Consider the following 13507-nt stretch of genomic DNA (forward strand, 5'->3'; position numbering starts at 1 on the left):
TCCAGGCTATGTCCCCCAGGCAAATTATTGCCCTTCCTGGAGCCTCAGTTTTCTCATCTGGAAAAATGGGGCTCATAAGCCAACCCCACGGGATTGTTTCAAGGACTGGAACACACATCAAGTGCCTGGCAAACATGAGCAACGTGAGTATGATGGTCGTTATGGTTCACTGCTCATGAGCTGAATCTAATTCCCAAGGTGGCCCTTTGCACCCATACAGAAGTGCCACAGAGGCAGGGAGGAGTCATTGCAGGAACAAACGCCTGTCCCTAGGGTACTGTGGAGCACTACCAGGGGCCAGTCTGGAGGTGCCAGTCACTGGAGCTGGGCTACAGTTTCATGGGGTGGATGGACAGACAGAACAGAGGTGGAGGGGAGGGTGACCAGGTGCCTTGGGAGTGAACAGCCTCTTCTGGGGAGAGCCAATGAAGCAGTATCACCCCACTCCCAGCCTCCTTGGCTGGGAGAGGCAGTAAGTATGGAATCCAGGAAACTAGAGGATTGGGAAGAGATGGGAAGGAAAGAGGACAGGCAAGGGAAAACGCTGCTGTCGATCTGCCAGACAGACAAGCGCACACATATGCACACACATCCATGCATGCACACTTTCCTCACACTCAGAGTTCCCTTTGACACATTGTTCCACAGTCACTGAGTCATTAAACTCATGAGTCAGCAAAATCACATGAACCAGGGCTCAAGTCCTAGGCAAGTAGCTCCTGCTTTCTGAGTCTCCCATTCCTCATCTATAAAAGGAGAAGAAAACTTCACACCTCTCAAGGCTGTCATGAGGAACAAATAATCTTTTAGGCCCACTGCTCGCTCCCCTCGTAGCCAGGCCAGACCTCTGCTACCCTTCACTTTGATACTGCAGCCACTTTCTGATTTCTTCTCCCTACCCTCTTGGACCACATTAGCCTTTCTTAAGCCCTCCTTCGAGCATGAATCTGTTCTGCTCAGACACCCACCGTGGCTCCCCATTGCTTTCTGGATAAAGTTCAGACTCCTCAATTTGGCATTCAACTCTCCCTCACCATATGGCCTCACCTGGCCTTTCCTGTTAGGTGAAAAAAAGCACGGGGCTTTAGCGTCAGACAGGCCTGGGTTTGAATTATCAGCCCCACCGCCTACTAGCTGGGTGAACTTGGGTCCATTTCTTCACCTCTCTAGGACTTCCTTTCCTTATCTGCAAAATGAGGAAACACCTATTCTGCGGGGCGTGCCGGGATTAAACGAATTCAAGTACGTAAAGCAACTGCCACAGGGTAGGTTTGGTGCTTCACACATGGTAACTGTTATCATTACTGTCATTACCAGTGGCATCAATGTTATCCTGCTTGCTCATGGCCAGCCTTCATCATGCTAGCTTGTTCATGATTCCATCAGCATGTCCAGCCTTTTCACATCTCTATCCCTTTGCTGACTATTTCTTCCTTCTGCACCGATCTTTGCCTATCGAAATCCTGTCTGAACTTCATGGTCCAGCTCAAATGCTGCTTCCTGTAGGAAGTCCTCCCTGACTCCCAACCAGAAGTATTCTTTGCTTCCTCCTAGCCCCAGCATCCATGCCTTTGGCCAGGTATCTCCATTTGTTGCTTTGAACTTGCCTGAAACATTTCTTTCACCAGTCTCCTCTACGCCCTTGTATTTGCCCTCGCTACCACCACTGCCTCTGCTTTCCTTCCCTGTAACAAAGAGAGGGCCCCTATGCTATTTAAGGTCAGTCCCTCCACCTGGGCTGTGGAGCCCACTCCTGCTACCTCCTCCACAGCAATCATCCCCTCTTCCTCCCATATTTCAACCTCTCCCTCTCTGTGCCTCCTTCCTACCAACATTTATAGAAGCTCAAGTATCTCCCATCTGGGATAAAAACCCTCTATCTGCCCCCACATCTCCCTCTAGCAATCGCTGCCCCTCTCCTCTTCATAGCTACACTTCTTGAGAAACTCGTCTACACTGGCCATCTCCATTTCAGTACCTCCCACAAGCTCTTCAACCCACTGCAATCTGCCTCATGCGCCCACCACGCCACAGAAACTCTTCTTAGTAAGGTCACCCAGGATCTCCTAGTGGTTAAAGCCAATAGACTCTCTTCCACCTTCATTTTACATCCCCCAGCTGTAACATTTGCCACTCTTAACAAGCCCCTCCTACAGGCGGAGGGCTCTTTCCTTCCTCTGCTTCAGTGAGCCCACTCCCTGCTGGATTTCCTCCTACTTCTCTGCCCACCCCCAGCTCCTCTTGCTCTCCCCAGTCCTTATGTGTTGGTACCTCTTCCCCAGTTCTGCACCCATCCTCTTCTCTTTCATTCCACACTCTCCGTCACTGATATCATTCCATTTCATAACTTCAGGTACGGCTGAGGACCCCTGCAGCTCTCTCTCTAACATAGTCTCTCTCCTGGGTCCCAGACCCATCAAGCCTAATGCTTGCTGGACGCTCCACTGAGATGGCCCTTAGGGCCTTCAGAGCTCACAGGGACCTCTAACTTAAGCATCTCACCACTGCAAACCTGTCCTCCTGCATTTCCCACCTTAGTGAAAGTCACCACTATCCACCCAGTCACCCATGCCCAGAACATACCTGGGAGTCACCTTCCTGCTCCCTTAGCAATTCTAGGCACCAAATCCTGCTGATTATACCTTCTAAATAGCTCCCAAAGGCTATATATACAACATCTGACCCCTGCTACCTCATTTCCTACTCCTCTTACCCCTTGTTCACTTTCCAATCATACTGGTCTCCCTGCTGGTCTCCCTCAAACACAATGAGCACTGCTGTTCCTTCCATCTGGAACATCGTTCCCCAGATAGGTGTGGCGCCAGGCAGTCTATATATTTAGTTGTTTGTTTATTGATTATCTGTCTCACCCACTGTAAGATGTCTCAGGACAGGCATCTGTGTTGTTCATTGCTTGTATATTCCCAATTCCCAGCACAGTGCCTGGCACTCCATAAATATTTGTTGAATGAATGAATGCATTGCCAGGCCCGAACACTGCAACTTACTGTGAGCTCCACCCTCAGTCATCTCCATGCCCAACCCCCCATTATCTATTCAGTCTCTAACTCCCGTCCTTTCTTCCTCCCAACCACCTCTCAAGTCTATCTCCTCTGCTCTATCGCCATGGCCACTATGTTAGCTTATCTCTCTCTGGGGTTACTGCAACAGCCTCCTCCCTACTTTCCCTTCCTTCTAAAATGCTAATCTGATCATGTCATTTTCCCTGCTCAAGAATTGCCCATGGCTCTCCAGCTGCCTACCACAAAAAAGAAGCCTGAATGCCCCAGAGAGCTGTGAGGCATGTCTAACTTCCGCACCCTCCGGTGTTTAGTTTTACCATTTCTCACCTCCAGGCCTTTGTGTACACTCTCAGAGCATCCTCTCCCACTTCTACCTCTCAGAATCTTTATAGACTTTGAGTGACTGGCTCACACACTACTTTCTTCAGAAAACTCACAAACTGGAAGTAGTTCCTCTCCAAAGTCCATAGAGAAATAAGTGTCTCCAGGGTCCCTCAGGATCTCCGAGTACCAGGAGTAGGATGGAAGGCAGTAATTATGTCTAGGATCAAAGAGTTTGGGTGCTGGGTGAGCACTAACAGGGGTTCCTTTTTCCTCCTGAGTTATTACCCTGGACCCATATCCCTCTGGCCCTCTGCTAACGCCAGCTCATCCCGGCCTCCTCCCTTTCTCTCATCTTCTATTGGGTCTATCTCATTAACAGCTCTCAAAGAATTTGGGTTCCAGAATTTGAAGTTAAAATGCTTCTATGTGAATGGTGCCCACTAGAGTAGTCCAACACACAATAGCCCTGCTCGAATCCATTTCTTTTATGCCAACACGCAAGTTTGCACCTTACAGCTGGCTTCCGTACTTACAATCCATTTTTCATATTGCTAACGTGATGTTTTTAAATCACAAATTTTACCAAATTTCTCTCCTATTTAGTTAGGATCCATTTACATGACACTTTATCACCAGCAACACTGGTTCTTAATCATTTGGGGGAAACACAAACCCTTGGTGCATTTAATGAAAGCCATTAACCATCTCCTTGACAAAAAATACACATAGGTATACATACACAACATTTTTCATTCAATTTCAGGAGGTTCATGGGTCACTTGAAGCCCATGAGGGACCTATGCACCCCAGGTTAAGGACCTCTGGCCCTACCCAATAACATCCAGCTGCTTCTTTTGCATATGCTGTTCCTTCTTCCTGGAATGTTCTTCCACTCTTCACCCTTCTGTCCCTGGCTCTTCCTCATCCTCTAAGACTCAGCTCTTAGGCTAGGTTGACCTGTGCCAGCTCTAGATGGAGCCAGATCCCTTCCTCTGGGCTTCCACAGCCCCCCATGCTCTCCTCAGTCATAGCTCTTCCCAGTCTCCCGAACTGACTGGGAACTTGTGGAAGGCGAGAACCATTACCCAGCATAAGCCCTGGCCATAGCAGAGCTCCATAAATATCTACTGAAATGAATGCTAATAACTGCTACGCTCCCACCCTTTTTTTTGTTTCATTTCATTTCATTTCTTTTTTTTAAATTTATTTTTGCTGCTACTCTTTTTTGAGTACCTATTGTGTGGCAGGCACTCAGTTTGGTGAATTCTATTTATGATCTCATCCACTCTCCAATAAATAATCCCCATGATGTTGGTGATATTGCGTCCTTTTTAACAGATAAGGACCCAGGCTCAGAGTTGTGATGTGAGTTGTTTAAGGTCACCCAGCTAGTGAGTGACAGAGTTGGGACTGAAACTGAGACATGTTGGCACCAATACAAATATTGGTCCACCATGCTTCCCTGCCGTGGACTGTGAGATTGGGAGACGGCATCAGCAAAAGAACAGGACCAAGAATCAAGGTCAGAATACCCTACCTGGGCTCCATTTCCCAGGGCCGCCGCCTTTTATTTTCCCTCCTGTTTTACCTTCATTCTAAGACCAGGCACCTGGCTATCTCTTCTTTTGGTGAAATCCCCTCTATCCTATATACTACTACTCTCAGCCTCTTCATCCCAAAGCCCCACTATGGTCAGGCTCATCCTTTGCCTCAGGACCATTCCAGACACGTACAGCTTTTAGATCCAGTCTAATCCAATGCTACACACTGGGCTGTGAGTAAAACAAGACATGGGTAGTCCCTGCCCTTCAAGAATTGATAGTCACCCAGGAGTTTTACATGTATCATCTCCAATACTAAAATCAGCCCTGAGAGGTAAGTAAGCATTATCATTACACAGATGAGGAGACAGGCTCAGAGGTTAAATGGCTTGCCAAAGTCATAGAGTTGGTAGGTGGCCAAACTTGGACTTGAATAAAGGTACCGACTCAACCGTTTTTCCCCCATTAGGTCATCCCGCCTAGAAGAGCCAAAGCGGGCAATCATTTCTAGCAGAGTTCAGGGAGGAAGGAAAGTTCAAGACTCCATACACACGTCCCCTCCTGTAGGGGACAGATAGGGTTAGGTACCCCTCCTCCAGCTGCCCTCTGATCTTACTTCTGCCCCATCCCAAACCACACTACGCTGTCACTGTCTGTGTCTCTCTCCCTTCTAGGTGTGGGTTGCACACCTTTTTCTTATTGATTTCCAGGAGACAATATAGATAGAGACAGAGATATTAACCTGTGCCTGATATCTATGCAGCAAATATTTTCTCCTAAGCTGTTGTTTCTGTTTTAACTTTGTATCTATGAGTAGTATCTTTTTTCACACAGAAGTTCTTAACTTTAATGTAGTCAAAATTATTGCTCTTCACTTTATGGCTTATGGGTTTTTAAGTCATGCTCACGTAGACTTGAACTCGCTCATGGGAGAACCAGATACAGTTTCTTCCTCTATCCTACTAAGGTTCAGCACAAGGCTTAACTGAGCAGGCTGGACAAATGCTTGCTAAGTGAATGCGGTAGTATTTGAACTAGTTATTAAAAGGAAAAGCAAGATCTGAACAGTTGGGTACAGGAAAAAGATATAGAGGAGGAGGAGGTAAATGAGTGAGTGAAAGTAAGGAAACAGGACCAAGGGAAAACGCCAGTACTTTTGAAACTGTGACAGGGTGTGTATAACATGTTGTCATTATTGTTATGGGGCTTTTGTTTTCCTTACAAGAATGGGATCATACTATAAGCCCTGTTCTGCAACTGGGTTTTCTCATATAACACTAAGCCTTGGACATCTTCCTATGCCAGTACATGGAGATACATCTTCTTCTTTTGATCTGCTACAGAGTAATCCATATACTACGGGTGAATCATGGAGGAAAACCTGTTCCTTACCGATGGACATTTAAGTTGTTTTAATTTTTCGCTATTATAAACAATGCTGCAATGAATATCTTTGCATATGTCTGGAAGTAGTTTTGAATGATAGATCCCTAAAAGTTGAATTGCTGGGCTAAAGGAATGCACATTTTGTTTAAAATGTAGATAAAATTTATTCCCGTTGCTTTAACATTTTTATAGACTGGTTAAAAATAAACAGTATTTCTATTCATAATCCTGTTTTTATTTTGGGAAGCATATACCATGCAACCTTTTCATTGAGAGTTGGATGAGAACGCCATCCTTGTGGGCATGTGATAAAGAGTTGCACAGCATGGTTTACGTTTGAAGTTAGGATTGAGGTGTTTTAGAAAAGGTCTCTGGTTGGCCAAACTGGGGTGCATCTAGTAGTAAAACCTAAGGAAATCTAGCTTCAAGACATGGATCCCGCCTTGCAAGTATATGACATTTAAGATTCTGGTGGCAACTAACAAATTATCCGATTTAAAAAAATGGTACCAATTTGCACTCCAATCAAGGTATGTGAGAGGTTCTGTTTCCTCACAACCCTTTCAATCTTTTAAATTTTCGTACTTTAAAATTGGTACTTCATTGTTGTTTTAGTTACATTTCTTTAGCTATTATTAAGCTTGAGCATTTTTTCTCATTCATTAGCTAATTATCTATTTCTTCTCTGAATTGTCAAATCATGTCATTTCTCCATTTTAAATCAATTTTTCTTATTGATTTCCAGGAGACAATATAGATACAGACAGAGATATTATCTTTGCTTGATACCTAGGTAGCAAATACTTTCTCCTTGCCTGTTGTTTATGTTTTAATTTTCTATATACTATCTTTTAAAGTTAAGAACACAGAAGTTCTTAACTTTAATGTTATCAAAATTATTGCTCTTCACTTTATGGCTTATGGTTTTTCAAGTCATGCTCAGAAAGGCTTCTCTAATATTATAAAAATGTTCTGGATTTTCCTTTGGCACTTTTACAGTTTTTTTTTTGTTTTTGTATGAGGTAGGGGTTTAACAATTTTTTTTTTTCAAGTGGTAGCCAATAGTCCCATCCGATTTACTGACTCCCCACTGATTTGAAAGGTGTCCTTTATCATAAATTAAATTCCCACATGAATATATGGATTTCTTTCTAAACTCTCTATTTTGTTCCATTTATGTATTCCTCTATTTCTGTGATGATATAATATTTCTAATTACTGCAGCTTTACATAAGCTTTTGTATCTAATAGGGCAAGTTGCCCCACATTGTTCTTTTTAAAATTTTTCTTAGTAGTTCGCGGGCATTTAGTCTTCCAAATGAACTTCAAAATCCAATTGTCCAATTCTCAAAGAAAATACCACTGACATTTTAATGAGAAATGCATTGAACCTTTTGACCAAATTGGTAGGGAAATGTCATTTTTATCATATTGAATCCTCCCATCAAGAAATAGGATAGGATTCTTGATTTCTTCAAGCCTTCTTATAGCCTTTGGTGAAATTTTATAGTTGTCTACAGAAAACTATTTCATTTATTGTAAATTCCTAGGAATTTTATAATTTTTTTGCTGTTGTGAATGGAATCTTTTTCTATTATGTCTTCTAATTAGTTATTGCTGGTATTCAGAGAAGCTAATAGTTTGGGTGTATATTTATTTATCTTGCATCTCCCCATCTCCCCAAATTTTCTTATTAGTTCTAATAATTTTTCCTTTTATTCTCTTTGCATATCTAAGTAGACAACCTTATCATCTTCAAGTCATGCTAACTCTGACTCTTTCTTTCTAATATTTATGCCACTTATTTCTTTTTTTAACTCCATTGGTTAAACTTCCAGAAAAACAATGGTTAGTGACAGTGATAGCAGTCATCTTTATTTTGTTCCTGAATTTAACGGAAATTTATCTAGTACTTCCCTGTTATATTTGATGATTGTCTTTGGTTTCTGACAAAAATTCTTTACCAAGTTAAGGAAGTTTCCATTGATTCCTAGCTTACTGTACTAGTTATCTATTGCTGTGTAACAAATTACCCCAATGCAGCAAGAGATAACTAAGACACTAAGAGTTTTTAAATCAAGAATGAATATGTAATTTTATCAGATTATTTTTTCAGCATTTATGGAGCTAGTTATGTGATCTTTTCTCTTTAATCTATTAATGTAATTAATTACAATAACATCTTTCTTAATGTTGATCAATCCCTGCACTCCTGGGACAAACCTTCATTTGTCATGACTCATTTTTCTTTTAATACACTAATGGATTTAGTTTGATAATTAAAATATTTGTTACTCTATTAATATGTGAGATTAAGCTATAGTATTCCTCTTTTTTTTCTGTCTAAACCTGTCCAGTTATCCTAGCCTTCTGGACCGAACTGGAAAGCTGTCAATCTTTTCCTATTATCAGATCTTTCAAGATTCGATAGAACTTCCATCATACCAACTGAGCCTGGTACCATTTCTGAGGAGAAAATTTGGACCATCTTTTAAATTTCTACTATATTGTTCTAGTCTGTTCAGGTTTTCTGCCAATCCTTAAGTCATTTGCTAATTCATATGTTCCTAGAAAACCACCCATTTCATCTAGATTTTCACATTTATTGGTATAAAATTATACAAGGCATTTTCTTTCTTTTTTTGTTAGTTCCAGGTGTACAAAACAACATAGTGATTAGACATTTACATACCTCACAAATAACCCCAATAAGTCTATTACCCAACTGACACTGTACATAGTTATTAGAATATTGACTATATTCCCTATGCTGTACTATATATCCCCATGACTATTTTTTAACTATAGTTGATATTCAATACTATCTTATATTACTTTCAGGTGTACAATGTAGTGGTTAGACAGTTATATAACTTATGAAGTGATTCCCCCCGTAAGTCTAGTACCCATCTGACACTACACATAGATTTTACAATATTATTGACTATATTCCCTATACTGTACTTTACAGCCCTACGATTCGTTTGTAACTACCAATTTGTACTTCCTAATCCTTTCACCTTTCTCACCCTGCACCCCAAGCCCTGTCCCATCTGGTAACCATCAGTTTGTTCTTTGTATCTATGGGTCTGTTTCTGTTTTGTTTATCTTATGAGTTTTTTCGTCTCCTCCTTCATCATACCTTATTTTATTTTCTTGCTTTTTCCTCGGAAATATTTGCCAGAGGATGGTTTTTCCAGTTTACTGGTCTCCTAGTTTATCAAATGTTTTGTTTTCTATTTCATTAATTTCTGGTTTTATCTATAGTAATTACTTTATTCTGCTTTCTTTGGGTTGTTCTTTTCCTAGATTCTTCAGTGGAATAACTAGTTCATTTAATTTAAACTGTCTTATCATTTAGTAAAAGCATTTAAGACTATAAATTTTCCTCTGGGAACCTCCATGATTATATCCCATAGGTTTTGATAGATAGTATTCTCATTGACATTTATTCTGAATAGTCCATAAATTCCATTGTTATTTCCTCTTTAACACAAGTATTTTTAAACTTTCAAATGGGCCTAGCTTTTTTGCCATTGCTATTAATATTCATTTTATTGCATTATAATTAGAAAATATAAAATGTTTTTTCCAATTAACTTGGAAATAATGTTGTTCTCCAAAGGTGTGGGCAAATTGTTCCTTCTGCCTAAACACCCTTCCCAGTCCTATCCAACTGGCAAACTCTTACTCATCCTTTAAAACACTTGTTACATATTCTAGGACCAACCACTCCCGCTTTTGGGGGCAGGTATCTAGGGAAGGATTTTTTTTAGGAAGGACAAACTACAAAAGGATTCTGAATGTCCTCGTTGGTCTCCTGACCTGGTCCCCTAGTCACTCTCCTCACATGCGCACGGACACCCATTCCACAATCATTCCAGGGGCTAGAGGGAGATAGGGGGAGGGTCTGGCAATGATATTGCATATTTGTCTGGAAGGGTGAAGGATTAGGGGAGGGATGGGTCTAGCTCTTACCTGCTCTCTGCCAGCCTGCCTGAGGGGGTAAGCTTCATGGAGTCAAGGACCTGAGTAGGACAGCAATACTGGTGTAGAGTATGAGACGCTGTGGACCTGAGAGACAGCGAGAGACAGAGAGAGGGAGAGAGACAGAGAGAGAGACAGGGAGGGAGGGGAAAGGAAAGGTGGGGAATGGGGACAAGGAGGTGAGAGTGAGTGGGGGAGGGGAAAGGGAAGACTGGGAGGAAGGGGTGGTGGGAGATAAGGCATGGAAGAGGAGGAGTGGGAGGTAGGGAGGCAAGGAGGGAAGGGAGAAAGGGAAAAAGAGAGGGAGGGAGGGAGGGAGGGAGGGAGAGCGGGAGGGAGGGAGGAAGGAAGGAAGGGAGGAAGGAGGAAGGAAGGAGGAAGGAGGAAGGAGGAAGGAGGAAGGAAGAAAAAAAGAAAAAAAACCACAAAGTCAAGAAAGAGAGGACGGCACTCGAACCACAAACAGAACACAACGACAACAGGGGGCAGCAGAGACAAAAGAGCTAGGCTGGGCCTCCTGTGTTCCAGGTGACTCCGTGGGGACCTTGGCCACGGAGACACCGGGACACCACAGCAAGGAAGGGGAAAGGGAGCCCTCCTCACACCAGACGCCACACGGGTAGGGAAGAAGGGAGCAGGAAGGGGGGATGAAAGAGAAAGGCAAAAGACATATGGGGGGATGCCCCCTTATAGAAGACCCCTCACAAGAAGGGAGGGAGGGAATGGAGAGAAGAGAGGCTCTGGGTCTGAAGAGTGGGAAGAACCCAGGCCAGGCAGGTGGAGGAAACACTGTAGGAAGAGAGGGAGAGAGACAGCAAGAAACCGAAAGAGACAAGGAAAGGGTGAGACAGAAAAGGAGAAAGACAGAGAAAGAGGGAAGACAGAGAAAGGGCAAGACAAAGAACACAGAGAGAAGACAGGGAGAGGCAGAGAGAGCCAGAGCAAAGGAGAGGAGAGGCGAGGGCGGAGGAGAGCTGACAAGGTCTCAGAGGTCTTGGTGACAGGATGGGACTAGGGGGTGAGTGGGCGGGTGGGGCCCAGCTAGCCAAACAGGGTGGTTCAGAGGAGCAGGAGCCTTTGCTTCCAAGGCCAGTGCTGTGCCCCCACCCCAGGGCAGTGCCCAGGCTCCGCCCACCCCCCCCCAGTGCTGTGTCCCCACCCCTATTGCAGGGTCCAAAGGCCCCTCTGCGTCCTGCTTCCCACAATCAAAGTCCAGAGAATGGAAAGGACAGCAGGGTAGTGAGGCTGAAGGCCTGGTCCCTGCTCTACCCAGCTCGGGGCAGATGCTGGGAGTGGAGCTGACCCTATCAAGTCAGCCAGCCCCCATCCTCCACAAGCCCCTGAAGGCAGGTTGTGGTCAGGGCCTGGCCAGTCAAGAGCCCAAGTAAAGGCCCGGAGAGGTGGCTGCAGGCCAGGCCAGGCCAGCCGCCCACTATCTCACTTGCTGCAAATTTGACGATGCCCAAATCTTAGAACCTTACGGAATCTTGGAATCTGAGACTCTTCTTATCAGAGATTCTGGAATCATCATCATCTTCAGAACAACTGTTTCTCAAGGGCCATCTATGTGCCAGTTACCAGGCCAAGTCCTTGACTCATTATCTCATTAATCCTGAGACCAGAGACCCTAAGGCTGCTGGAATATTGGTATCAGAGAATCTGAGCAGCTATAGGGAGTCCTGCAGTGACAGGCCAAGCTAGCAAGCCAGGGCAGCCACCAATCATACCCCTCCCAGGCCCCAGACTGCACTGTTCAAGGTTCCAGGGCCCTTACAGTGCGGGACACCCGGACGCCTATGGGCTCACCCACTTGAGCTGGCTCCCTCCCCCAAGCCTCCAAGAGTCCAAGAGGGGAGCCAGAAACCAGGAAGCCAGGAAGCTGCTGAATCAGCAGCCCAGGGATCGGGTCCAGGCCTGGGCAGAAAGGAAGGGGTTCAGGCTGCAGGGTTTGGAGTGGGGGGTCCAGGTTCCTACCTGCTACTCCTCCCGGGGGTCTCCATGGGTCTGGACCTGTCCAGAGGGCAGGCCCCCTGGCCTGGGCGGTGCCTCCACCGTGTCACCAACCCCTCCTCCCCAGCCCTTCCCTAGAAGGAGGAACCAAGGAGGCGGGGCCAGGCCAGCTGGGCTGTAGGCCAGACTGCAACTGGAAACTTTGCTCCTTCCCCTGCTCCCCCAGGAGTGCTGGGAACTCCTGGTAAGAGGAAGCCGCTTTGAGAGCTCACAGTGACTCCTCTGGGCCAAACCCCAGGCTGGGCTCCCTATGTGCACCTCCGCCAGAATCTCCCCAAGCACCCTGTCAAGTCTATGTCACTAGCCCCATTCTCCTGAAGAGAAAAAATGAGATGGAGAAATGTTAAGTAATGAGGCACAAATAATACAGCCAGTAAGTGACAAAACCCCAAGATCAGAATCTGGTTTGGCCATTCCTGAATCTGGAATCTGTCCCCTTGTGAACACAGAAACCTTTCCATAGAAGCTTTTAGCAAACGTCCTCATCTTCAGCACAGCTGAAGAGACTATTGGGTTGTTCTGGGATGCTCCAGATCAAGTAAAATTCAACTCATATATTTGGGGAAATCAAGTTGAGGCCCTGGCCAATATTCTTGACCATTACAGTAAGTTCTCACTTTCTTCTATGTTGTTTTCTGGACTGGCTGAGAGAAAGGCTCCCTGAAGAGGAGAGCAAAAAGCCAAAGAAATGCCCTTCACAATCAAGAAGCTGTTTTCCCCAGGAAATTACCCTGCTTGATTTCATGGATGGGAAAATTGAGGCCTGGAGAGGGGAAGAGTCTTACTGAAGTTCATACAGACAGTCAGACTAGAATCTAGGGGCCCCAACTCCCCACCTATCTGCCATAGTCATCTCTCTCCCTCCATGTGGATGGGGCTGGTGGAAGGAGAGAATGTGGAGGATTTGAAGGATGTGGGGCTCCTGAAGGGCACACCAGATCCAGCTCAGAGTGTTTCTATCCTTTCACGGCTCCAGAGCCCAGGCTCCCGGCTGTTCTGAGCAGAAGGCGGCCCTGGGAGGGGCCAAGGGTACAGTGATCTAGAAGGAATAGGAACTGACAGGTAGCAGGCCAGCCTTCCTGCTTCCCTGCTGGGGCAGCTGGTTCCTCTCAAGAAAGCCAAAGCTGCTGAGCGAGAGGGAGGCCCTCTGGACCACGATAAAGTTGGCATCTGTGGGTCCTTCATGGCCTCCTCCTCTCCCTCTGCCCCCCCCAGTAAAGCCCCCTGGTCCTCAGG

General features: G+C 45.1%; 1 protein-coding gene across 5 annotated transcripts in view; it reads right to left on the reverse strand.

Annotated features, from left to right (window-relative positions):
* The window catches only part of IQSEC2 (IQ motif and Sec7 domain ArfGEF 2), a 75936-nt gene that overhangs the window by 29184 nt on the left and 33245 nt on the right, over positions 1 to 13507 (reverse strand). For 2 of the 5 annotated variants that reach the window (XM_074324134.1, XM_019717698.2), the window contains exon 3: positions 10253 to 10348. The exons of 1 other annotated variant lie outside the window; for it this stretch is intronic. In XM_074324134.1, coding sequence (XP_074180235.1) covers positions 10253 to 10348 — 96 coding nt within the window. Of the gene's footprint in view, positions 1 to 10252; positions 10349 to 12235; positions 12389 to 13507 lie in introns of those variants that run through there. 2 more of the 5 variants (XM_074324136.1, XM_074324137.1) reach the window with 2 other exon arrangements.

Source organism: Rhinolophus sinicus, chromosome X, assembly GCF_036562045.2.
Source record: "Rhinolophus sinicus isolate RSC01 chromosome X, ASM3656204v1, whole genome shotgun sequence".
NCBI lineage: Eukaryota > Metazoa > Chordata > Mammalia > Chiroptera > Rhinolophidae > Rhinolophus > Rhinolophus sinicus.